Source organism: Lagopus muta, chromosome 9, assembly GCF_023343835.1.
Source record: "Lagopus muta isolate bLagMut1 chromosome 9, bLagMut1 primary, whole genome shotgun sequence".
Classification (NCBI taxonomy): domain Eukaryota; kingdom Metazoa; phylum Chordata; class Aves; order Galliformes; family Phasianidae; genus Lagopus; species Lagopus muta.
This window is the reverse complement of record NC_064441.1, coordinates 13,326,609-13,353,548: the sequence shown is the minus strand read 5'-3', so window position 1 is coordinate 13,353,548 and position 26,940 is coordinate 13,326,609. Positions and strand designations below refer to the sequence as shown.

The 26,940-nt window shown below is 37.3% G+C and overlaps 1 protein-coding gene across 5 annotated transcripts in view; it reads left to right on the top strand.

Moving 5' to 3' along the window:
• Window positions 1–26,940, top strand: part of LOC125697389 (U2 snRNP associated SURP domain containing) — a 42,234-nt gene continuing 15,294 nt past the window's right edge. Inside the window, exons 1-20 of one of the 5 annotated variants that reach the window (XM_048954540.1) lie at window positions 4–119; window positions 6,534–6,581; window positions 8,950–9,048; window positions 10,115–10,229; window positions 10,534–10,667; window positions 11,921–11,962; window positions 12,748–12,815; window positions 14,141–14,235; window positions 14,319–14,351; window positions 14,446–14,528; window positions 14,975–15,140; window positions 15,957–16,168; window positions 17,119–17,162; window positions 20,434–20,538; window positions 21,526–21,592; window positions 21,686–21,849; window positions 22,928–23,090; window positions 23,579–23,658; window positions 24,713–24,800; window positions 25,806–25,928. In XM_048954540.1, the coding sequence (XP_048810497.1) occupies window positions 75–119; window positions 6,534–6,581; window positions 8,950–9,048; window positions 10,115–10,229; window positions 10,534–10,667; window positions 11,921–11,962; window positions 12,748–12,815; window positions 14,141–14,235; window positions 14,319–14,351; window positions 14,446–14,528; window positions 14,975–15,140; window positions 15,957–16,168; window positions 17,119–17,162; window positions 20,434–20,538; window positions 21,526–21,592; window positions 21,686–21,849; window positions 22,928–23,090; window positions 23,579–23,658; window positions 24,713–24,800; window positions 25,806–25,928 (1,974 nt within the window). In that variant the 5' untranslated portion in view covers window positions 4–74. Of the gene's footprint in view, window positions 120–6,533; window positions 6,582–8,949; window positions 9,049–10,114; window positions 10,230–10,533; window positions 10,668–11,920; window positions 11,963–12,747; window positions 12,816–14,140; window positions 14,236–14,318; window positions 14,355–14,445; window positions 14,529–14,974; window positions 15,141–15,956; window positions 16,169–17,118; window positions 17,163–20,433; window positions 20,539–21,525; window positions 21,593–21,685; window positions 21,850–22,927; window positions 23,091–23,578; window positions 23,659–24,712; window positions 24,801–25,805; window positions 25,929–26,940 lie in introns of those variants that run through there. The other 4 variants (XM_048954539.1, XM_048954542.1, XM_048954541.1 and 1 more) reach the window with 4 other exon arrangements.

The window sequence follows — 26,940 nt, the reverse complement described above, 5'->3', positions numbered from 1 at the left end:
GGGGCCTTTCCGCTGTCATCCGCGGTTCGGCGCTCGCTTCCTCGCCGCCGGGGCTGAGCGAAGGAAGAGGCAAGATGGCGGACAAGGCACCCGGCGGCTCGCAGAAAGGCAGTGGGAAGGTGAGGCCGTTCCGCGGGGCGGCCCGAGGCCCGGCAGCCCGTTCCGCCGCCGGGGGGTGTAACGGCCGCGACCCGCCGGTGGGGCGGCGGGGATCAGGAGCGGCGGGGCGGGCGGCGCGGCCTGCCGAGTCCCCGCGTCCCCGCCCCGGCTCCGCTCCTGCGCGGCGGGACCGCGGCCCGGCCGGGGAGAGGCGGGAAGCGGGCGGTGCGGCGCGGTCGGGGTCCGAGCCATCGCGGGGCGTCCGCAAGGCGCCGGGCAGCGGGCTTCTAACGGGCTTGTAACGGGCCTCTAACGGGCTGGCGGTCCCCGTTCCTCGGCCGCGGGAGGCGGCAGCGCCGCGTCGTTCCTCGCGCCTTTCGCCGCGCGTTCCGTGTGCCGTAATGGCCGCGTTGGGTGCGAGGGCCGCGAGCCCCGGCGGCGCTGCCTCGCGCACGGCGTGTCCGCGGCCGCGCTCCGCCAGCCCGGAGCCGGGCCTTCCTCGAATTCCGTCCCGTCTGCGGCGTGGAGCGGCCGGGCTGCGGGCGGCCCGCGGGTTGGGGCTGCAGTGCTGTGCTTCCCTCGGTCTGGCAGATCTTAGACCAGAAGGACAAAACTTCTCCTGACCGTTCTTCTTCTTCCTTTGATTTTTTTTTTTTTTTTTTTTTCTTTCTTCCTTCCGTAATGTGAGTGTGGATAGTGGTCAAGGGAGAATTTTGGCACAGGAATTTTGGCACAGGAATTTCTGGTGCTGTAGAGATAAATGTTCTTTTGCTCATTTTTTTGTTATTCAGCTAAAGCAGGATTTCTTTTTTATTATTATTATTATTATTATTATTATTATTTTGCTTGGAAACCAACTGAAATTTCGTTACTGAGAGTGTTTGCATTAGAGAGGGAGTTTTATTTTTGCTTGCCTTTCATGGCCTATTCCAAATATTGTCAGGAAGCATTTCTTACATCTTCCCTTTGGCTTGGAACTGTGAGCAGGATCTGGATACAGAATTTGTGTGGAAAGGCTTCCAGGGGGCCAGGGGTGGTGGGATTACAAGTATAATTAGGCGCTGAATTTTAGTTTATAGGGCATTGAATTTTAGTTTATAGAGCACTGCAACCAATCACATGGTGTACAAAGCAGCTTGTGTACAATCCTCTCCTTTTTACAGTTATGCTTTTTTAATTTACTATTTTATCAGTGTATTATTTCTGTATTCTTGCCCTTTTTCAAGTTTATAATAATAATTTAAAAAAAAAATCACTTTCCTTAGTTCTGCAGTGTTGTGTGCAGACTATCCTTCATACTAAGTCATGCCATTGAAATCAGTGGCAGACTGCAACGTTGAACAAATATGTGTTAATTTCTCAAGACCTGGAGTTCTCAGGAGGCCCTAAGCCTTGCCACCTCCCTGCAGTTCCACCTCAATTCAGTTTCTTATTACTTCAGAGGTGTGTGCTGTGTTCCCGGTGGCCTTTTTCTCATGCTAAATAATGTAGACCTTGTTTCATCAATGTTATTGTATGTAGCAAAGAAAAGAATGGTTCATGGAATGTTTGTATTACTGTTTTGATTGCTTTCTACAAGTAATTATGCAACATTTTGATTTTTTTTTTTTAAATTTATTTACTTAAGAATAAATAAATCAGAGTTTTAGGTTCCATTTCCTTTGCTGCCTTGTGTTTGCAAGTTATAAGATATGTTTTGTAAACTCCATAGGATGTGTTTTACTGGCAATTTCGAGATGTTCCCTTGCTGGCTTCCACCCTGTCTTCTGGGAAGAGCACTGTGATGTGTTTCCTGTGCTCTAAGTCTGGTGACCTGGCAAGTGGAGGCTTTAAAACTTGCAGTTCCTCCCATTCACAGCATGTGATGTTTGTTCTTTGGTGTTTGTGTCCAAGCACAGATTTGCAGTATATGAATTCACTTTTAGAGACTATCATCAAGTTTATTTCAGTTCGGTATTGTCTGTTTGCTTCACTGTTTGGTGGCCATCCATTGAGATGGTTGGGGCTAGGAGCATCCATTGTCTGTGTTGCCATGGTGGTAGCTGCTTTTCATAACCTAAATAAATTTGAGAGTGTCTTATATGAAATGTGTTGTAAGAGCATCATCTATCCACCTGTCATGTTAAGGTTAGGATAACAAGGTGTGCCTAAGGTTTCTAGAAAAATAACTGGTAATGGAGGACAAAATGAAGGAAGAGGAAATGAAGGTTGCCAAAGACTACGTGGGAGCTTGTTGTAAGATGTAGTTCTAAAATGGCAGATTCTAATTCTGTTTTCTAATGTCAATATAATGAAATATTACCCGCTTGGATGACTCTGCCAGTTTCTTAATACATCTTCTAAGAGCAGTAACTGTATTGCATGTCTGCTGCTCTTGCATGTGATCTGGTACCACTTGGGTGCCACATGGCAAAGGAGGTTATTATTCACTGGGATCAAGTTGTAGGTTTCCCATTTTTCATTTGAAAAGAGTATTAGGGACATTACCTAATCTTAAATGCATTTCTTAGGCTTTTGTGCAATGTTATGCATCAATAAAACATTGAAGAACCAAGATTCTTGTGTCTGGGCAGCCTTCATTGGTAAGTTGAAGTGTATGAGGAGCAGCAATGAAAAATCTGTGCAAGTGTGAGTTCCAGTTAGGTGTAGCATTCTGCAGGATGGTGGTACCTGTGGTCTTTAGCTTCTCCTGCATTGTTATTCAGCTTGTGAAGAAGAGCAGGAGAGGCGTGAATGCATTCCTGTGTTGATGGATATGTAGCTGGAGGTTACTTTCAATTTCCTCTCGAACAGTAGAAGATGGAATATTGGCTGCTCATCTCTGTTTAAGGTTCAGAAAAACAAGGCTGTCCACATACCAAGTGAAGTAAGAGCTAACACACTTTATTTCCTTTTGCTAAACTAATGGATTGGTCCTTAAGTTAATATATTGATCCCTGTTGCTAAGCCAACCTTTATCAATTCTAAAGGAAAAGCATCCCTTGCAATTTTCTGTTGGCTTTTGTGCATGCAAGTGATGTCTGTTTAAACAGTGAATAATGCTAGTATGTACTGTTCTAGTAAATGTGATGAGTAAGTAGATTAGCTGTAAAATTTAATTCATGGGTGTTTGCATGCATTTGTTTCCTAGATTGTTTGATAGAGAAAGGAAGTATAAAAAGAGGCAAGTTGGTTTTGGAAACCTCCCTGCCCTTGCTGGGTGTTAACCTCTGAATTGGAGATGTGATTCTGTTGGCATTTCCTTGGTGTAGTGCTGACTCCGACTGTTCTCAGCCTTAGCAATGCTTTCCTTCCCATACACTGTCCTCTCCAGGTGATCTGGCATAATTTTGGGGGGATGGTATTAGGGAGGCAGCCTGTTATGATTAAGAAATTGGTTTGGCTGACCTTCCCCAGCCATCTCATTCCCAGGTGAGCAGCTAGAGTGGGAGAAGCCATCTAGTTCTGTGTTGGAGATCAGTTGTCTGGTGTGGGAGCAGAATGAAGGGAGGGTGTTGAAGCAGAGCAGGAGTGAGAGGTAACCAGAGTTGTGTATAACAGCTTTACCCTTGGGCTGTGAGTTTTGCAGGAGCAGGACTTTGATTTATGTTCAGGCTTGCAGCCATTATCGTTCTAAAGATAGCATCCAGAGTCTGATGGCTGTGGGATCGTATGCTGCATTTTATGGGCAGCTTTTGTTCTTTGATGTTTTACAAAATGGCACCAATATTAGCTTAAACGTTTATGTAGTACAGCATATTTTAAACATTTGTGAAATAGTGTCATCATGCCAACTTTACCCAGAGGTTGCTAAATCTGGGGAAAGTGTGAAGAACTGGATTTGTGGGCACGTAGCTTGCTGTCAGGAAAGATCTGGAAGAACAGTCATCTCTTTTGTGTTTTCTTTGGAAGCTGCCGTGAAGCTGGAATAAAACTTAAGCATCAAAATCTGAGAGATGGGTCTCAGTGTTGACTTCCTGGTAGGAATTTATGGCAAATTCCACTTCTGTGCTCCTTTTACTATATATATTTGTGCCATTTTGAAGGTTGATCGAAGTTGGATAGATTCAGGGTTAAAGATCTGAGCAACCTGACTTCCAGAGCTGCGTTTTCTCTGGAATGGCATTGAAGCAGCCTGCATTGCTGCTTCGGTTATGATGGCAAAAGTCTTTGAGGGACCCATGCAGAGAAAGAAATGGAGGCTGATCCAACTGGAAAAGAATCTGCTTGTGTTTTTGTTATTGTGCTGTTTTTGAAGAAAAACAGTTTCATGTGGAGTGTTGGTGGCGGTGAACTGGGAATGAGGACTTGTGTAAGCTGCTTATGCTGGCAGCTACTGGAAAGGAAGACCCAGCACAGCCTTTCTATCAGCATGGTGAGCACAGAAGAGCTGTCCTCATCTCTCAGATCAGCAGCTGCTGAAGCGGGTTGCAGGGTGGCTCTGTCTGCGGTTGAGTTGCGCTGTTGAACCTGATTAGAAGAGGGAAAAAGAATCTTGTAGGGCTCAGTTATTCTATTGAATCAACCCAGCTGATGTCACTCCTGGAGGGAAACATTGCCCCTCACATCGAGGCAGTGCAGCTGGTGTGCAGTGCTGCAAGTATTAAATTAGTCTTCTTTAATTGCTGTTATTTAGAAACTGACAGATAGGGATGTGTGATTCTGTCAGGAGTTACTTCAGTTTTCCATGTGAGTACAGTTGCTTGGATGGTCAAAGACGTGAGCTAAACTTATAGACCTTAAAAACAACAACAAAAAAAGAACACTGTCAGGAGGAGAATACTGTGGCTGTGTGTTTTCTGGAGCAAGCTAGAATTGCTTCTGGAAGCTGTTGAGGTTCTCCTTGGCAGAAGCTCAGCCGGTGCAGAAGTGGTGCTGTGAGGCAGGGCCCTGGGGCAGGCTGGGAGCTGTCGTGCCTCTGTGTGGGCACCTCTGGGTGGCCTGCTGGTCACCTGGCCCGCATCAGAGGCCTTCCAGAGCCGTCCTGCTGGGGACATGGAGGTAGTGCCTGGAGAGTTCTGTGCATCCTTCCTCAGGATGTCATCTGTTGTGTCTTAAACATCACTGTGTTGGCCCTGGGTGCTGCCTGTTATGGCATACTCTGACTTGCTTGTTGTCCTCCGTGGAAGTACCCCAGCACCTGCCCTCATTGGATGCTGTTGCTTTCCAAAACTCCTCTGTGATACAAAGAGAATGGAGAAATGTTACTTTCATTCTTCTGATGCCATACAATCCCAGCCAACCTCCCTCATGCTTTGTCATGCCTTGACTTCTGGTCAAGAAGGCTGAGCGTGGGCATGTTGTGCTAGTGCTGATAGAAGCTGTAAATACCTGGTAACAAATGCTAGTGTTTTGTAACTAATGAATAAGCTTTGGCTAAGGAAGATCTTTTATTTTGACTTTAAATTCCAATTTACATATGAGCTGTGCATCAAGCAGTTCTGTCTTAACAGCAGAAGTTCCATTAGTGAGGCTTTCTGGAATTCAGGCATTACATAACTTCAGAACTTGCTCAGTTCTGTTTGCTGGAGTTTGTATCACTTAAATGAATTTCAAATCTGATTTTAAAAAGGCCCAACACCACCTCTGCACAGATTTTATAGACATGTTCCATAGCCTAGAATTGATTTAAAAAAAAAAAAAGGGGAGTGAGTTTAAATACAGAACAGCAACAGAAGGAAAGTACATGTCTCGTAAACTATATATAGTAGTGCAGAACATTTAGTATGTGTGAGATGTGCGGTTTAAAACTTGTTAGGGATCATCCAGCTTGAGTGCTGTCTCTCTGGGCCTTGGCAACTCATTTATCACTTGTTTTAGATCACAGACGGAATACTGCATAATTGTCTGAAAAGATAGGGAAGCGTTCAAAGAAAGCTGTAGAGCTGTGGATCAGTGAACTCTTGTTCATAGTTCTAACGCTGCATTGAAATTGACAGCTGGGCATGCATTACTACTGTGTGTTTTTTCAACTTAAGTTACTGTTTAGTTTAGGGTAATAGAGTTAATTGATGAATATTCACAAATTGGACTTAATGATCTTGAGCTGGCTTGCATCTACGTGCACCACACTGAGTGGGTTTGGGAATGATTTTGTAGTAGTAAGGCATGTGTATTCAAGCACAGTGTAATCTTTAGCAGTCTAGTGACAACTTTGGCAGATTCCTTGTAGCAGACTGCATTTTTTTTTTTTTCTCTTTGAAATGGTGTTAATGGCAAGTTTAAAAATTGAGCTGTGAAAATTGAGGCATTTTTATTGGTAGTCCCTTGTTTGACTTCTGTGGGTGCTGTGACAGTATTCAAATATGTCACCGAAGTGCTTTGTGCATGTTGTCCTTCTTGAGTATGTGAACCTTGAACCTGGAATCACTTGCAGAGGACTGAATCAGAAGGAAGCAGTTTGTTGGCCTGGTTTTCTCTTTCCGTGTCTCACCTCCTGTTCATTCTCTCTCCAGGTCAGAGCTCCGGATGCAGCACATAACACTGGGTCTGCTGATACACATGTAAGGCCAAATGTTTTTTTAAATGAAAGAGGGCTGCTCTCCAAAAGAAAGCTGCTTATTGCAGGCAAACTCTGTTGCAGAATCTGTAGGTGTTTGTAAATGGAATATGGATGTTTGTATTAAAAAACAATAATAATAAAATGTTCCTTGAAAGTTTTTAACAGCCAGGAGTGTAGGAAGGTCTACTGAAGGATGTTGCATTGTAACAGATGCATACAGTTTTCACTGCTTCTTCGTGTTTAAATATGTTTCTTTTATACTCGAGCGTAGTTCAGAATGCTAGCTGGTTAATTTTAAGTCAGTGTATGTTAAAGTGGACATTTTTATTGTATGCGGTTGGTTTCTCAGAAAAATGAGGGAAGAGGTGGCCCTGTTTCAATCCTCTGTTTTTCTTTCTAATAGAAAATGCTTAACAGGTATGTAGTTGTCTGTCTTTGTTTCAATGTTACTTTGCTTCTGCACTGAAGATACCTTCTCCCAGTCCTGCGGTTGGCACATTGCAGGAGGGCTTACTTGTTCCTGACCCAAAATGAAATATGCAGCAAGAGCCAAATAGCATAAGTGCCAGACAATTAATCTCTCATTTAGATATCTTTCTATATATATACATAAATATATATATTTGCCATATGAAGAAGTCAAGTTTACTTGCTTGTATGAAAGCATTGTTCAAGTTACGACAACAGAAACTTCTGATGAAAAAATAGGATATTTTTCATGACTTGCTTTCCTTGATGCAATTTAGAAAATCATTCCTAAAACTCTTTTGAAAATGTTTTTACTGTCTGTGAAACTGGGATTTCAGTACTTCATGCCATCTTATGCAGTGTTATGTTCAGTGGGAATCTACTTTCATGCAGTGATTTGGCTAGTTAACTTGAAGTTTTTGCTTTGCTTCCATCATTTGCTTTACTCCTCTCGTTGTGTCATTTCCATTCAGTAAAGGAAGAAGGTCTTCAAGCTTTATGCTATTGTGCTGTTAGTAATTTTGTGAAGCTGCATATGGTTAATGCTATAACTGCCTCCTGGAATGTGAATTGCAGGAGTAAATGAGTTCACTCCTGTTAATTTGATGTTGCTCCTGCCACATGGAGCACTGTTTTTCTCTGAGATCATTTCTAAAGAGAGGAGGTCTTAGTGCCAGATCTCTGGTTGTCCTACAGCTGCTTCCATTATGTGACTAGAACACAGGCTCTGTGGCTGATCTGTGTGTATCTGCTGTGAGACATAACTTGTGGATGGCAGGATAAGCCTTGAGTAGGAGTGCAGCGTTTGTATTTGTGGGCATTGCTGTGCCACAGCAGCGTGCCAAGGTTCTGTATTGCTTGTCATACTGAAATATGAGCTGTCATTCAGACAGCAGGAAAATGAATGTGATTTTTATTCACTTAGAAGACATGTAGATGGGTGAAAACCTGCTGATGAACAAATCACAGGGGCTCATGTTGACAAACACAGCGTCATAAAGCAGATGACTCCACAGACAACACTGCATTAATTTGTAATGGGTCATTTCCCATTTAATTAGCAACTAGGAAATGTTTTTAAAAGAAATAAAAAACCTTTTTGGTGGAATGCTCGGTACAAATCTAAGAAGCTTCTGAGTTACTAAAGAAGGATTATAAGCTGATTGTATCTCTAACAGTTGTTCAGCTTTTTGTTCTTGTATTAGGTAAAGAGATGTTGAACAGCAAGCTGATACTAGAAATGAACGTTCTTATACAGGAAATTATTCCTAAAGGAAATCTTGTTGTTGGCATTGGATTTTTTTTTTTAATAATAATATCATAGAGAAGTTGCACACCTTATTTGTCTTGATCTTTTATTGAACTTTTTTTTTAAACAGTTAATCACTGTCAGCTATGTCAGAGCATGAAAAAAGTCTTTTCAAGACAAAGGCTAATGGATTACCTTCTGCTCTTTTAGAATATTATTCTTGTTCTTAGGCTGGTTCTGTATGAGCTACTGTGTTAAACTAGGAATTTTCAGGACTTTCTTTTCTTTTTCTCTCCTTTCCTTCCCATTTCTCATGTCTTCTGAACATGGTCGTCGTCCTGTTGTCCTTGCTCTCTCGGTGCTTTACAGGAAGCACCCATCAAATAGTTTGAGATGTCTTTGAACGATGTTTTAGGAGTTTCCTAATTAATACATTGACCATTCATTTTTCTGAAACACAGATTTAACTTGTTTTATTGTATTAGATAGTTCAGAGAGAAGTGCAGGAAGCCTTTTGTTTTATTTTCTGAACATATAAACCAGTTGCCACCTGTAATTCACTTAGAAACTTTCTGGTGTTGGCCAAATTGAAGAGTAGTATTATTTTAATTGTTTTGCAAACATTCTATTATTTTTCATACTCCTTTTGCAGCCTTTAATGGAAAGTAAACTTAAAGCATTCAGCATTGGCAAAATGAGTGCTGCCAAACGGACTTTGAGCAAGAAGGAACAAGAAGAATTAAAAAAGAAGGTAATTACATACAACAAAATGTTGGGATGTATGCAGGGCTGGAATTTGTTGCATTATAAATAGCTTCATCAAGACCTTTGTTTTGATTTATAAAACTGTAGCTTTATAGGAATGAAATTGAATTATATTTTTCATGTTTAATTTGTTCTTGCTGTATGTGGTGTTTGGAGGCTTGCTTCTCTGCTTATCTAAGTGAGAACTCAAGTTCTTTGGCATCCTGAAATGCTGAATTACAGCAATCCATTGGTTATTGTGCTTTTTAAAATGAAGACAGATATCACCTTAGGTTATTTTCTGTTTGCTCTCTAACCTTAGATTTCAGTAGAGTATTTGTTGTATATTGGAACAATTTCAGAGACATCCTTTTTACTCTCCAAAGTGTATTTTTGTCTGATGAGTTAGTACCTAACTTTAATCATTTTGATCATTAATAAACTGAATTTTGGGATGCTCAGGAGCATCTGAATATTGGGAAATATGTAGCATATAGTTGCTGAAGTGGAAGTTTAGAACTTTTGGACTTTGAACATTACAAACTCAACTCCTACTGTACTGCAGTGGGATTTTTCTTGCTAGGTTCCTGAAAATGCTAGCATAGGGAAGCATATAATGGTGTTTCATTTAGCTTATCTTACTCAACTTTATTGAAGAGTTGAAATAACTTTTCTGGGGAATGTATACAGGTGATCCTGGTGTTTGTCTCCTTCAGTTAGGTGAATTGGTGATAACAGATAAGTGTCAGAGAGCAGTACATATTCTTGTGTTAACAAAGCTTCAGTCTCACTGTGTTGGCTTTTCGTACAGTCTTTTCGATTTAACCTTTCAAATGTTAAATTGCCAAATGAACCCAAACCAAACTTATTTGCTTTGAATACTGCTTGCTGTGTTCTTCCCACATATCTCAGCAATTTGATTTTTTTTTTTGGTCTGAAATTGAAGTGCATTTGATAGAGTTCATAGTATGAATTCTAGGAAATAAAAAGGGATGTAATATAGCTAACTTAAGAATAGCTATCTAGTGGGGATTGTTCTGTGGTGATAGTAATGATTAACATTTGCTTTGTAGGAGGATGAGAAGGCTGCTGCAGAAATTTATGAAGAATTCCTTGCTGCCTTTGAGGGAAGCGATGGCAATAAAGTGAAAACATTTGTAAGAGGAGGAATTGTTAATGCATCTAAAGGTATAACTAATCTTTTTTTGGGTGGTAGTGGTAGATTGTTCATCTTAGACTAAAGATGAAGATTGGCTTTGAATTGCATTTTAAAATGGATACGTTGCATTATAAACAGTCGTGGAAATTTGATGCTAAAATTTACTTTTTACTTTAACTCACAAAATAGTTAAGACAGATGATTTGTCCTTTCAAGTTTCAGGGAAATTTTCTGATCTTTGCTCTTCTTATTAAAAGACGATTTTAATCACCAAAAGTGTTCATCCTGGTGCAGTGCTAACATAGTTTGTTTTTCATTTGCTTTTGGTTTCAGAGGAACATGAAACCGATGAAAAACGGGGTAAAATCTATAAACCTTCATCACGATTTTCAGATCAAAAAAACCAACCAAGTCAACCGTCTAATGAGAAGCCTCCATCCCTCTTAATGATAGAAACCAAAAAGCCTGTAAGTTTCTTATTTGAATGCTAACTCTTTGTTCAAGGGTTTGTTTTGAAGTGCTTAGAAAAAATCTGTGTGGTCTTGCAGTGTAGTGTTTCCATTTATCACACAGTAAAAGAAGGTGGGAACATGTTTGATTTGCTTAATTCTTAGAAAATAACAAGAAGATAAAATGCAGATATCTGATAGACCTGTATCCAGTGCCACGTACTTGATGCTGCGCTTTGTCTCCAGCATTTTTCACTTTTTCTCCAGCATTAAAAACATATCCAGTATGTTTTTACTGTATTCCTGTTGGTACGAATACAGATCTGGTGATTGTTTTAAAGTAACAATCTCCAGTCTGGGGGATTTGTGAAGTTCTAGAAGCAATTCTTCTTGTTACCATTGTTGTTGTTACTCTTTTGTACCTTTAAAAACGACAACAACAACAAAAAACCCACCAAACAAAAAAAAATCCAAAAACTAACAAACAAAAAAAAACCACCCCAAAAACAAGAGATGGAACCCACATAAACCAATCAAATGAGACAACACCTTTGCATTGATCCGAATTCTTCTTGAGTCATTTTTTTTAAAAGCAATTGTTTGTTTTGGGTGGTAATATTAGAGCAGTTCCCTTCAGCTCTTTAAGTTCTACCAAATGAGTAAGTTTTAGAACTTGAGAGTTTCTGAAACTGAACAGCATGGTTTTCATTTAATTTAGTTTGACCATTGCATGGTTGGGTGCATTTTCTGGTTCTGAAACTCAGGTTTTTGATATAAAAAATTACTGGAATTTTTGTGAACAGGCTTAGTTATCAAGTCAGGTGATAGTTACATATGACTACTGTATATGTGTAATGTGTAATTGATGTCTTGGAAGTCTTTAAAAGTGCTACTACAATTCTTAAACTTAGATTAAAACAATGTGATACTGCCTACTAGGATGGGAAATGAGATAGAATGTGGTAATTGTGAATAATCCCATCCTAGCTTTCCTCCAGCTTTAAGCAAACCTCAAATCTCAAATAGTGGGGTGATGCTGGATGGCAGTTCTGATTTTCATCATATGTAAAGCTCTACAGTGCCTGGATTTAATTGTTTTTTTTAATCACTCTGAGCTCTGTTGTCGTATGCAAGTATTTGTACTGTAAGAATATTGCTGCTTTTCAAATTTGTCATAAATACTTAGCAGATAATGCAATCAGTTTACTCACTTGCCCTGTCCAATGGTGATTGAAGATAATGAGGTAAAAATGATTTTATTTATTTGGCAGACACTCCCCAAAAACAAACAAAAACAAACAACTTTGCCTGGGGTGAGTAGGAAGTCCAGTTTTTCCAAAGCTGTAGTGTGTAACACCAATATTTTGTATGTCTGCCTATTGGAAACGTTTTCATTTAAATTCGGTTATAAAAGCGATGTTGTGGAAGGATTCACAGGAGTTAGTTAAGGTGCATATAGTGCAGTTAAGAAGAAAATCCATTTTCTTTGTCATTCAGTTGTTTTTCTGAAGATCTTTGACTATTTACAATAACTCTTCAGACTTGCATTTATATCTGAAAGGAAGTATAGATGGAAATTCTTTTCATGTAGAATGTTTGCCTGTGGATAAAATATTTGGATATACATATATACACATGTAAATTATTCCTGTATATTTGTGTGTATATATGTGTGTGTATTCTTAAAAAGAAAAAGTACACGTATCAATTTAATTGGAGCATGAAGGTTTGCTAAGGGAGTTATCAGTTTTGTCATAAGCTTTAAAGTGGACCAAACTGACAAAACACACCACAGGTATTTTAAATTTGTGTGTTGTAGAGAAAGTGTTGGATCACGTATGCTGTACTGTAGTAGTCAGAAGTAGTAAAGTTTAGTTCAAGCTATCCTTAATTTTACATTTGGTAGCTGTGTTTGGTAGCAGTCATTTTTAATGTTTTCAAGTCTGTTTTCTTTTATTTTCTTCTGTAGTTTACTTGGTTTGAAAGCTGAGGGTAAAAATGCATGGAAATTATCTAAAATTTTTTACATAAATACCATTTCCATTTTTTTTTGTCATTGTACCTGCTCAAATGTTGGCTGATATATCTTTAATTTTAGCCTTTGAAGAAAGGAGAGAAGGAAAAGAAAAAGAGCAATCTGGAACTTTTTAAAGAAGAACTAAAGCAGTAAGTTTCCTTGGTTGTTTCTGTGAACAACACACGCAGAGTATGTCTACTTTGTTTCTACAGACACTATTTTTGATCTTTCTTGTTAAGCTTTTCCCTAAAGTCTCTCTCCACTCCAAGCCTTTCCTGTTAGCGTTGGCAGTCACACTTCTAAATGGAGCGTGAAGTTTTGCTGGTAGATGGTTGGTACAAGCCCATGTGATCTGTGTGGGTAATCCCATCTAATTAGTGTTGTGGTGTCCTTGATGCTTCTGCCTTTCTCTGTGCTGATTGGTACTAAGAAGAGTTTACCACTACTGCTGAAGAGTATTTCTGTTCTGGAATCACAGACTTTAAAAACGATCGATGAGCAAGCGCTGAAGTATGCTGGTCAAAATGAGTGGATTTCCTGCCATGCCAGCAGTGTTTGTCTGACCTTTGAGGTTTTGTACTGCCTTCCTAAGCAGAAAAATATCCAGAGCAGTTAAAGATTAAAAACAAAAACAAAAAACAAACAAAAAACAAACAAAAAAAACCCCAACAAAACAAACAAAAAACCAAAAAACAAAAACCAAAAAACCAACATATATCTGAGATCAGAATAAATGAATTACTGTTATGTTTCTAGAGCTACTTTAAGATGATTTTTGGTTTAGTTAATGTGAATGTCAGGTTTCAAGAGTTAATTGCATGACACCCCTCCCTCCTCTTAGGAGAAGAGTTGAGAAGGAAGAAGAAGAAACCTGACATAGATGGGAGAAAATAATTTATTAAAAGGAATGTGAGCTAATACAGAATAATTAAGAATAATGAAGAAAATGAACCAAAAATTAAATCAGAAGACAGAGAAATACCAAATAGTTACTTGTGTGAGGGCTTTCATCAGAGATATAAACAGAGAGAGGGTCTTGTATGTACTGGGAATGTTCGGATGTCACCCTTAACAGCTCATGTGAGTAATGACTGCAAAAAGTAGGAGAAGAAAGATGCTCAGAAGTTGTGTGCATCTTGAAAAGATAATGGATCTTTGTCCAATGTGGAATTCAGGTCAATCTGTCAGAGCACAGCTTTTGTTTCTACTCTTGCAAACAGCTTCTCAAACTTTTTTTTTTTTTTGAGCTAAAAATACCTTGACAGTATGAATGAGGAAGCATGCAGCTGGAATTATTCTGGTGGCTACATTCCACCTGATTCAGCAAAAAAATGAAAGCATACTGGCAATTTCAAATTTTTAACAAGTCCATTGTTCAATAAACATTAAACATTCTCCTATTTCAAAAAATGATCTTTTAAAATAAAAACATTGAACTGTTGAAGTTGTTACTTACATTCAACTTGTTCTGTAGGATACAAGAAGAGCGTGATGAAAGACACAAAACAAAAGGTAGATTGAGTCGTTTTGAACCTCCCCAGTCGGATTCAGATGGTCAGCGTCGTTCAAGTGAGTAGTCCATGTTGCCTTTGTGTTTGCTGGGTGTACAAAACTTCTTGACTAAAATATGTGTTTCTTGTTTATTTATTCAGTGGATGCTCCTTCAAGAAGAAACAGATCATCTGGTGGTAATACAGATTCTTTTCTCATTCAATGTAATGTCGCTTAAATGCATAGTAAGGGTTGTGACTTTTGTTATTTTCTTCTCCGTTACTGTAGTACTGGATGATTATGCACCAGGGTCACATGATGTTGGGGATCCAAGCACAACAAATTTGTACCTGGGAAATATTAATCCTCAAGTAAGTTTGGAGCCATCCTGTGAAGTGCAGCATTAGCATGTTTGTGTCCAGCTGAAATTGTGACAGTAGCTTTTTTCAGTAGCATATTTTAAAATACATTTTAAAAAATGTAAGGTACAGTTAGCAATTGTAGAGGCAGTATTTGTTTGAATATAGGTGTGCTGTATATGTGTATGTTAAAATATCAGTTACTAGATTTAAAAATGCTGTACAGAAATGATTTTTCTGTGAATATTTCCTTCTGAGAAGAATTATCTGAGAAATTTGATTGTGCTTAATTTAGAATTCAGTCTCCTTATTATTAATGTTTTATAGCAGATTTAATTGGTGAGGAATGGATTAAGTGTTCTCCATGAAATCAAAATATCCGCATTTGCACAGAAATATGAACAAATATCTTAGAAATACCGCTGCGAGAGGCTAATTTTTACTTTTATTTCATTTAGATGAATGAAGAGATGTTATGTCAAGAATTTGGACGCTTTGGACCACTAGCAAGTGTTAAAATTATGTGGCCAAGAACTGATGAAGAAAGAGCAAGAGAAAGAAATTGTGGCTTTGTTGCATTTATGAACAGGAGAGATGCTGAAAGAGCTTTAAAGAACTTAAATGGTAAACAGGTTTTTCAGTTAGGGGTCATAATTATTTTTTTAGGAACACTTTGTGGTACATTTTGTGAATAAATGTGGCCAGTGTGCAGGAAATAATTCTTAGTAACTGATGATAATTAGGTCCTTTTCTTTTGAGTAGTATGTGGATTTCTAATACTTAAGAGGTAACTAGTACAACAAACATGCTTTTTGTGTATGGACTATTTTGTCTATCTTCAGTGGGGTGAGAGGGGAAGGGGAAAAAGTATCTTAAGTGTTAAGGAAAGCTATGCCTTCATAGGTCAGGAAGAGCCAAAAATCAGAAACCTACATCCTGGACAAAAATAATAGAAAATGAAAGGATGTTGTTCTCTGCTTATGCAAAATGGTATTCTTCCATGACCATTGCTAAGTAAATTACAGTATGTAGGAGTTGTTATGGCTTATTAAATTTGTTTTTGAATAACATCATTTTAAATTTGTTACTATGAGAGAAAAAAGAAAAACATTTTGAACAATTACAGTACGACAATGATATAACTTAAAAATTGCTCTGTTCGTTCTGATGTGTTGAATCAAGTTTTTTTTCAATATTTTTGCACAGCAGTTCAAGTAATTGTATACTGTGGTCTCCTAAACATGTACATAAGGGAGGATTAATAAAATGTTTTATGTAATGGGCTTTCAATTGTGTAAGATACAGCTTGGTAAATATGGTGAGTTAACAACTTCAGTGGAAATTAAACCATGGCAAGGAAACCCAACTGTTGCATTTACACAGGAGAATCTGGTCCAATGCAGAATCAGTTTGTGACAACTGTGTTCTTACCTTTTTCAGGCAAGATGATTATGTCCTTTGAAATGAAGCTAGGCTGGGGCAAAGCTGTGCCTATCCCACCACACCCAATATACATTCCACCTTCAATGATGGAGCATACCCTCCCACCTCCTCCGTCAGGTCTGCCTTTTAATGCCCAGCCTAGGGAGAGGTTGAAGAATCCCAATGCTCCAATGTTACCCCCACCAAAAAACAAGGAAGATTTTGAGAAGGTAACTTATAGAACCCTGGGCCATATCTCATTGTTAAACACTACATCTATGAGAGTATTTCAGTGGCTTCATAGATTTGTATTGTTCAGGCTGACTTTGGCAGCCCTCAGTGTACAAACTCGTTGGCTCCCTGCTGTAGCCCAAGGGAACCTAACTAATTCCTGAAGTGATGTCTCCTGTCTTAGGGTACAATGTATTGGGTGGTCTTGACTTAATTTTAGCACTGCTTTAAATCTAGCTATCATTTTCCCCCTCCAGGCTCCCTGGATATTTTTCTCCTACGTCCCCCTTTCCCCCCCTTTTGTTGGCTGCCAAATTGCAGTATCCAAATTATTTTCTTTAGACAAAATACTATGTTTTAATTTGAGTAGCGTTATTTTTACTCTAGAGGAATTGATATATTGTGTGTAGAAGGTAATTTATCTGGACATTGAGTAAGTATTTAATGCTACTTATGGAGTCAGCTTTCAAACTTTTTTTTCTGGAATATTAGCTGATAAAAATGAGGGGTAAGTATCATGTAATCACAAACTTTGATTTACTTTTGTAAGAATTTGTTGATTCTTTGAATGACACTTAAATGTTAGGGTTGTTTTTTCTAAGACTTGGAAATAAAGTAATACCAACCTGAACCAAGTCAAATCGTTTAGAATCGTTTCATAAACTTAAGAACTCTTAATTATTATATTCAGTGTAGAAGCTATTCAGTGCATCAATGTACATTCTGACAGGAATGTTCTGATACTTTGCAATTAGTGAACCTTTACGGTTCACTGTCACAACCATTTGCATTTTGTGTAATTGCTTATCTATAACTTCACAGCAGTGATTGCCTGCAAAACTTGTGATAGATGTGTAGTATTTTCATTGCATATGTATATTTTTGCTTGTTACTTGTTAACAATACTCACATATTCTATGTTTATTATCTGATGTGACTTCATATACAGACTCTGTCGCAAGCCATAGTCAAAGTGGTTATCCCAACAGAAAGGTACATGTTTTTCTTTATTATTACTGATCTAAATATAGAAAATTTCCCCTTCGGAATTTTAAAGAAAAATTGTGATGTTGAGGAAAAGGTAACAGCTTGACTGAGCAATGGTTCTTTCATAACACTTCAGAGAGATGAATGTGTTTTATGATCTTATTATCCTTATCTCAATGACTTTTTTTTTTTTAGTGAGGTTAGATTGAAGTAATTATCTTTTGCATTGTATTTGAGCAATTTCAGTTAGAAATCGTTGGAGGATAATTTTGTGAGTGAACACTAGGGAGAAATAGGTTATTTTAGTGATGCTTTGTGAGCCCCAAAATAACCTCTAAAGTACTTGATGGCTAGGATGCAGCTGTCTTCAACGTGGTGCTGTCATTTTTTTCCCTTTTTTTAAAATTTTTTTTTTTAAGTTGTACAATTTGTAACTAATTCAGTTAGTGATAGGTTTTAATTTCTACTGCTTTTAAAATGTACAGCAGCCAATAATTATGGTTAGTTCCATAGTGCAAGCGTATTTTTGCATTTTGTTCTCTGTCAGTTCCTCTACATTCACTCCAGTCTAGGTATACTCTTGCTCAGTTAAGCTAAAACCTTTTCCCAAACATAGGAACACAACACTGTTTTAAAAGTAAATAAGCACGAAAGATTACCAAATTCTCTTTGACATTGGCCTTGGTGAGCAACACCAGCTGAACTGTCTGCGGCAGCGGGGGACCAGGAAAACATCATGGGATGGATTGGGAAAGTATACAGTTTTTGACCAGACATTGGTACGATCGGCTCCAATAAATGTGGTTTTATTATAACTGAAAAACTTTTTTTTGTTGGCCAACTTAAGCTAAATGACATCTTAAATGCACTTAAAACTATCATCTTTTTGTACAACACTGTTTTAATTGTCACCAAGTCCCTTTTTTTTTTTGCGTGTGCGTGGGGGGAAGAAAGATCTGTAAAGCTAGTTACAGTAGCTTATGAACATATCACTAAATGCTCAAGTGCATTTTGACTAGAAAATTTTCTATTTAACTTCAGGATGGTACGATTTTTGTTAGGTGGAGGCATGAATAATTAGAGTGACCAGGAGGAATCTTAATTTGAAAAATGTACTGAAGAATAAGTACTCATGTAACTGTTCAGTTCTTCATAATAATTAGCTTTCTGAGAGGAGTATGGATCCGTGTTATTTATTGTAGCGTTCTGAAAGCTCGTTGGTTAGAAAAGCTCATGTTAATTGAATTGCGTTTGAAAACACATTACATTCATTTTCCTTGGTTTGATATCTGAAGGTGATAATGACGAATGTTACAAAGACTATTGCATGGTGTATTGCATTACGTATAAATTCTGACACACTTTAGTGGGATACTGCGCTCAATTATTCTCCTTGGCAGATTTTCAACACCGATTTTTAACATCTGTTATGTCTTGACAGTTACTAAAAGGCAAACATTACATATGTACAGTCATTTTTTTTTTCTTCTGAGAAATGCCTTATATGCCAGAATGCACATTAACACTTGCTGTTCAGCTGTGGGATGCATTGAGCCTTTTCATACATTGGAGGACTTTCTGAACCAGATGTACTTGTCCAACCATAAGCTGCTCTTAAGCAATTTTATTTTGCTTGATAAATGAACAATTAGATGAAATCCAGTGGCGCAGTTCTGTAGCAAGCCGGCATTGATCATGTTGAACTTGCCTTACAATAAACAAATGCTGCAATAGTTCAGAGATGTAAAAGAGCATTGTAATTTTTTTCCTATTTGTGTTTTCAAATACAGTTCATATAACAAGAACAGTTTTGCTGTTTACACTTTCAGAACACTGCTTTAAATAAAATGGCCAAATAACTGCTGATACTGTCCTCTTTGCAGTGTTTAGGATATTGTAAAAAGAAAAAGTATAGGAAGTTGAGCTATATGTATCAGTTTGGTTTTTGTGTCTGATATGAGAGGAAGAGAGAGATTAATGCTAACTGGCGTAAAACATTTGCCAAGGTTGCAGATGGATGGACAGGTTTTTTGTTATCATATTTTAGTATATTTTTTTATTTTTTATCTAATGCATTGTATCTGTGACAGATTTTTAATTAGACATGGTGGAAAATAATCACCTAATTACCAGGAACTGATATAAAATTATTCAGCTTTTCAATGTAGCTATTTTGAATTTGGATAATGAAAATTTGCTATAGGAAGTTTTAGTTTAAAAGACCCATATCAGTTTGTTACATTTGAGAAAACTAATTTAAAAATGTAAAAATCTGTATTTTTTTTTTTGTTTGCATCACATTCAGAAGGCACGTGCTGTGAAGTTTTCGATATATGTAGGTAATCTGTATTTGAAAAAATAGGAACTAGTTTCTGGGAAAAAAAAATCCACAGAACCAAAGGGTTGGAAACTGAAATAACTATTATCTATAAAGCTTATATAACACTACATATATACATTATATAAGCCATTAGCACATTTATAAGTGAATTCACAATTTCAAATGCTGCTTCAAAAACATGCAGTTAATTCAGATATGCTTCTTGCTTGTCTCAGGAAGTAGTGCTGAATAAAATGAATACAGATTTTTATGTTTTTTTTTAAATTGTGATTTGATTCTCTTGAGCATGTTAGGAAGGAAACACTGAGTGGTATGACATGGAATGATGAACAGTTTTGTTCAGCATCTCATCCTTGAGTCTTGACCAAAAGGAGGTTACCCAAATTGAATGGAAGCACTGCTCTGTTTGGCATCAAGAAGGCTATTTGCTTTTCCATTTGTTCTTGAATAGTTTGAAAGCTGAATGCAGTTTCTATTGAATATTCAAAATCATTTGCATTTAGTTTTGAACACAGTATTCAGCCATTTGTACGTTTGTAGAACTGCAGTTAACACTTGGGTCTTAGTACTAGAGATAGTAGGTGAGGGCTAAAATTTTAAGAGTTAGTTGCTCTTTGGTGCTCAGTTGCCTGTTTTATACATAAGGACTATTGAGCTTCTCCTAAGCAGGAGATGGTTGTAGGCTGAGCTGTGGAAATTCAGCGATGAGGTTTCCTTCTAAGTTGTTACTCGAGCGTTCTTAGGCATGTTTTTATTTTAGAGTGCCAGTGTCTGTGATGCAAGACTATTATTCGTTCAATGTTACCTTATTTTCTGTACAGTCCATAACAACACAGCAAAATAATCTTCTGCACAGTTATAGTATCTTAGATGGAGTGTAGCTTTATATAGTGTTAGGTCTGAATCAATTTTTCTTTAACTGTGTTGTTGTTGTAGGAATTTGCTCGCACTGATACATCGAATGATAGAGTTTGTGGTACGGGAAGGGCCCATGTTTGAAGCCATGATCATGAACCGAGAAATCAACAACCCAATGTTCAGGTGCTTACTACATTGCTGTGGTTTGAAATTGTGTTAACTATTTTTGCTGTAGCTGGTTGTTTTGCATTTCTGCACTGCTAATAGGAGTTGGTTTCACCATGTCTACTTTGGTGTGCAGTTGTTAAATTTCAAAAAACTGTACTTCTCGAGCTAATGCTTATGCTGTTATTTTATGAAGCATATAGTTTTAATTCTAATGTATACAAATATTCTGTATATACAGTATGAGTTATTTGCACAAATATTAAAAAATTAATTTTGAATTATCTGAGAAATTCAGCATCGTCTGTGGAAGCAGTAGAATACATTTATAAAAGCAGTAGAATACATTTAAAAAAGAAGCAAACTAAATAAAATAAAATCTCTTCAAAAGCAAACAAAATAACTCATTGGAAACACATCTTCCCTGATTTCTAGAGCCTAATTTCTAACCTGTAGAAAGAATTGGGAATCAAACCATTTCATTTGATGTCAGTACAGTTAGGATTAAACTTGATCTGGCATAGTGAAGTTGTGAGAACTTCCTGCTGTTGTTAATGAAATTTAAGGTATATTTCTAAAATTCTTTTGAAATGCAATCAGAAAAATTTAATTTATGGAAATACTAAGAGGCCTATTGAAAATGGTTTATTTGTGGTAATTTTGAAGTGTTTGTTTTGAATTAATGTACGAATGGAGGAAAATATGCAGGCCAAAGTAAAAGATCTGGCCATTTAAAAACACTGTGGATTTTTGCCTGATCTTGTCAGAGTGTTCTGACAGCTTAAGGGTGGAAGACTTCAAGTCGTTTAGTATGCAGTCTGAGCAGCCTGACTGTATGGCTGTGAGTTCCTCAGCTTGTGCCAAGGCTGCAGTAGCTCCAGCAGTGATTGTGCTGTTGAGTGGGATTGTGAACAGGGATTGGATATGTTTGTGATGGCTTCCTTCAAGTTATCTTCAGATAATTAACCTCCAGTGTGTTTTGTGTGTCTTTCTTCTCTGGTTTAGGTTTCTGTTTGAAAACCAGACTCCAGCCCATGTGTATTATAGATGGAAGCTTTATTCAATTCTTCAGGTAAGTAAAGTTTTTAGTGTCAGTTTGTAACCTTAAGAATTACGAAGTAAACTTAAACAAATCAAAGCCAAATCAAAAACTTGTTCTTTACAGGGAGATGCTCCAACCAAGTGGAGGACAGAAGATTTTCGTATGTTCAAAAATGGATCGTTTTGGAGGCCACCACCACTAAATCCATATTTACATGGGATGTCAGAAGAGCAAGAAACAGAGGCATTTGTGGAGGAGCCAAACAAGAAGGGTGCACTTAAGGAGGAGTATGAACTCTCATTCACTATTTTTTATATTAGTGCCTTTTTGATGATACTTAGTGCTAAGTACAGTCTGGATTGTGTTAGGTTTGTCTTCAATGAACCACGAGTTCTTTCAGTGGAGTGGATGTTAAGACTTTGCATGAAGGGGATGGGAAGTATGAGAAGAATTTTTCCATGTTTTCTGGAAAACTTGGAAACATTCATCTCTAAATGAAATTACAGAACACTGATCTCAGCATTTTAGGAACTGAATGAACTTAACAGTTATTATAATCTTAAATGTATTGATGTTGTTATTCTGAAATTAAAATAGAGAGCAGTTACTAATTAGCAGAAAGGGAGAGACTGTCAGAGTTCTTCGCGGTGAATTTTAAGTCTGATGGGGATGGCTGTAGTACTGGAAATACTTACATGATTTCTTAAATTTTGCTGTCATCCATAGCCTCATTTTGTCCTTTTCATCATAACTATGATGCAAGTTGTGGTTCTGAAGTCTTAAGTAATACTTAAGTAATAATTAAAACTTCAGAACCACAACTTGTATCGTAATGCACATTCCTACATATGTATTACATATTAAGTAATTCACATTCCCTTTTTGAAAGGTTAAAAGGATGTTCTTTTAAAAGTTATTTCTTTGTATTGTATTGACTTCTTCCAGGAAAACCTGGAAGAATTGCTTTCTGCTAGCTTTCTGTATCTGATGATTCCAATTCCATGTTAGAAATTGCTTACGTGGCTTCCATTTATCTGTTTTTCATTCAGGCTTAAATGTTCAAATTGATTATAACATGTTTGGATATTGATATTCTGCATTAGCTGTTTGGCAGCTATTTTTTCTTCATTTCTATTCATAGTCAATACTCAAGTAGTGAATTTTTTGTGTATTATTCATTTATGTGATGAACTTGGACTTAGTGATGCATGTTATGAGTCATTGAAAAAAAGCTCAGGAGTAGAATTGGAAAGTATTTTGAATTTCTTTAGTCCTGAAGACGGCAGAAGCAAAGACATTATGAAATAGAAATTCCCCAAACAGTGCTAACTTTACATTGAAAGTATTATAATCCTCCTATTTCAGACAGAGAGACAAGCTAGAGGAGATTTTGCGTGGATTAACGCCTCGAAAAAATGATATTGGCGATGCTATGGTTTTCTGTCTAAATAATGCAGAAGCTGCTGAAGAAATTGTAGACTGCATTACAGAGTCGCTGTCGATTCTGAAGACTCCTCTTCCCAAGAAGGTGTGGAGATTTTCTGTAATCATACTTCTGTTTTTTGGGGAAGAGCTCAATTAACAAACAGTGTGCGTGTGTAATTTTCGAGCACTGTTTTGTAAGTCTTAGTGTTAAGACTTCATATTAAGACCAGACCTTGAATTCAAGTATCGTTTGTTGTATTTTTGTAACACACTATAATCCTTGCTGAAATTGCTTATGAATAATGTTTTGTCTTGCTCTGAAATTGAAAACTGCAGAGCAATCCATTCAAAAATAAGAAATAGTAACTGGAATGCTGCAGTCTGGCTTTACAATGTGGCTAGCAGCCTATGGCGTAACAGGGGGCTAATAGCATCTTAGTATGTATATTAGCAACATATCTGCATTATTAAATATTCTAATTTCATACTTCTAGATGGTTTAGACCATCTTGTATCATATCTGGAAAATGCATATATTTTCAGGATAATTAAGCTCTAATGTTATCTTAATTTGAGCATTCTTTTTTGTAGATAGCAAGATTATATCTGGTGTCAGATGTGTTGTACAACTCTTCAGCTAAAGTTGCCAATGCTTCCTACTACAGAAAATTGTAAGTACAATATTTTAGATGATTGCTGATTAAAAAGGAGTTGAGTTCAGTTTTGTGCATCTCTGGATAAATGTGGTAGTAGAGGAATTCACAAGTGTCTCTGACGATCCCATTGCGACACTGGTAGTTCTTGCATGTTTTTACCTGAAACTGTGTAAGGTGCAGCACATTAATGCAGAGGATGTTTTGTAAAACAAATGAAAAAACCCAAAAGGCCTTGTATGTGCTCTATGCAAGCAGTGGCTTGCTTGGAACCTTGAGGATGAGGATATGTGCATATTTTTCTATATAGAGGCTGTATGTAATACTCCAGGTATGGGATAGCAAGGCATATTTGCAAAGGAATGAGTTTTTGAAATAGAGTTTATAATTTAAGAAGTAATTTTTTAATTTGTGTTTTTTCTTCCTCACTTCTTCAACAAGTTTTGAGACCTTACAAGGGACTTACGCACTTTGTTTCTATGATGCTGAGCAGAATTTACCAAAAATGTACAAGAAGCTTTGCTCTATAGAGATAAATGATTGCATTTGTTGCCTGGAGTATCATTAATGTGTTATTATAGCATGATGGGGAATATTCAACATGTTGTGAAAGTGTAGTGATTGCAAATCACGTTTCTTGTCTTTGCTTTGCTAGTTTATTTTTTGCATGTTAAGGGAAACTCAAAGAGAAGCAAAGCAGCTGTTACTCATTGCTTTCATTGAGGGCCTTTCATTGAGAGAAGAGAAACAACTAAGAATTTTTAAAAAATTATTTTTGAGAATACTTTGATTCTGTGTAGGATTGTAAAACACCTTTTATTCTCATTCAGTTTTTCAGGCTATATAAAAAGACTGCAGCAGATGTGAAGATCTCCCTTCATAGATCTGTTGTTGTCAAAGCTGATTTAATATGTAGTAACCATATTTACCTTGTAATTCAGTTTAAACCAAATATAGGGATTGGAATCTTGTGCTTTTGAATCCTGTGTCCCAGGTACTTTCAAGACTTATGTATGTCCGGAAAAGATATATTACAAAGTTTAACTAAAGAAATGTATATGTTTAATTCTAGTTTTGAAACAAAATTATGTCAGATATTCTCTGATCTCAATGCTACTTACCGTACAATACAAGGCCATTTACAGTCTGAAAATTTCAAGGTATGTATTTAATTGTTATTTATATGACATAGAAGTCAAATACACAGATGTTCCTGCACAAGCCATTGAATACTAGGATGGGTGGCTTAAACTTCAAGCTTCGTAATTAAGCTTTACTGAAAGAAAAATGTTTCCTTTCTTGCAGAAATAGCCTTGAAATTAACTTTGGTCTTTCTGAAATTACTGGAGAAGCAGCAGCTTTTCTATTTCACGCTTCTTGCCTTCTCTTCTGAAGAGAAATATAAATGAAATGTTAGGAAGACAGCTAGTGTGTGAGAGATTCTATACCTAGTGGTACATTTAGCAGTGGAGTGTAGAGTATATCTGGTACTTGAGTAGTGCCAGCAAGGTTTCTTAGATTCTTAGTTGCTTTAGGACCACCCATATTTCACTTCCAAAAATAAATTTTTGCTGCTTTATGTTGAAAGAAACTTCTGGACTTAGAAGCATAAATTAATTTTTAAATATTTTAGATAATAATCCTATTTTTTTTGAGGTGTGATAAGCAATCTGACCACATGTAATTAAGAACAATTTTTTCAGGTAGTGTTCAGCTTCTCCATTCCATATGCTTAGCCCTGCTCTTTCCTTCTAATCCTTCTACTGTTTTAGTGATGCAGGTTTTTTTCTTTTTTGTTTTTTTTTTTTTTTAAATTTGAAGCTTAAATGTGAAGTTTACAGTGTAGCTGGTTTTTCTGTGTTAAGGTTTAAATCTTTGTTCTTCTACCTTCATTCCCAGTTGCACTAGATTGATAATTAGTTATCTGCTATTTTAAAACCATTGTATACTTCCCATTCAAGTGAGATTTCAAAGAAAGAAAAAAATCCTAATGTATTTATATAATTTTTTGTTACTTGCCTTGCCAGTATAGTATCATTGTTGTATGTTCCAATAGGGAACTTGTTAGGACTATCTCTATAGTGGTAGCTTTCTGTGATGTATTTTCAGTCACTTACAATTTCTTAATGCAAACTTATTAGCTCTTTTTTTCCTATTGCTTCTAGCAACGGGTAATGACATGCTTCCGAGCATGGGAAGACTGGGCAATCTATCCAGAACCGTTTTTGATCAAACTACAGAACATTTTCTTGGGGCTTGTAAATATCATGGAAGACAAAGAAACAGAGGTAAGTGTCCTTAGTAGTGATGCGAGCAGATGATGAGAGAATGTTTAAGTATAGAATAGAACTGACAAGGGATAATTGGATATTTATTTGGTAAATAAAGCTGTTATTTGTAAAAGTAATTTATGGATTTTGGTTAATCTTTGTGGTATGAACATGCTTATGTAGCACCACAACCTTTTTTATTAATGTCAAATCCTTTGTCTTAAAGACAGGTGTAACATATACTCAGATGCAAATACTGTTTAATCTGTTAGTGTGTTTGCAGCTTGTAGATAATATACTGCACCAGATAGCTTTCTGCAACCGTTTCAGAGCAAAGGCTAGTGCAGAATGATGTACATTTTCTATGTGTTGGCAATACTCTGCAGTGTCTGTGAATTCAGAGTTTGATTTTTCAACCGTTAGTTTTAGTTTTTGAGAATTCTGAATAATGTGGTGTAGGGGAACTTTTAGGTCGTGGCTTGAACTGGTGATTGAGCACCTGCTGAAGGGGTGAGGCTGGTCCAGAGAACATGGGCAAATTGTTTGCCTCTGTGTTCCATACATGACAGAAGGGGTGGAGCCACCCTGGACTCATGTAAGGGCCAGCCACTGAAGGGAGGGCATTTCTTGGGCCTAGGCTGCTTTCTGAGAAGGAGTGCTGCATAGCCAGGGAGCCCCTTCACTAGGTGGGCGAGTTTTGTTCTTCCTTCTCTGTATGACTATTGGCCTACTTGTGAATACTTTGCCTGGTATTGCCAAGAATCTGTCAGAAACACACTTGCTTCTTTGTAAGCGGAACGCTTGGAATTAGTTAAATGAGCCATCGGTTTTCTTTCTGCATGAGTTTCGTGGTTAGTTTAAAAGAGCCATTTCATCTTTCTTAATTTGGAAGGAAAGACTTGCAATAGATGATTTGCACTGGTGGTATTCTGCGTTGGTCTTTGTGTTATATTAGAGCAAAAAGTTGCTAACTTTTATGTTACAGCATGTATCTGTCTTCTTTTTATTTCCCTGCCCCTGGTTAGTGGTT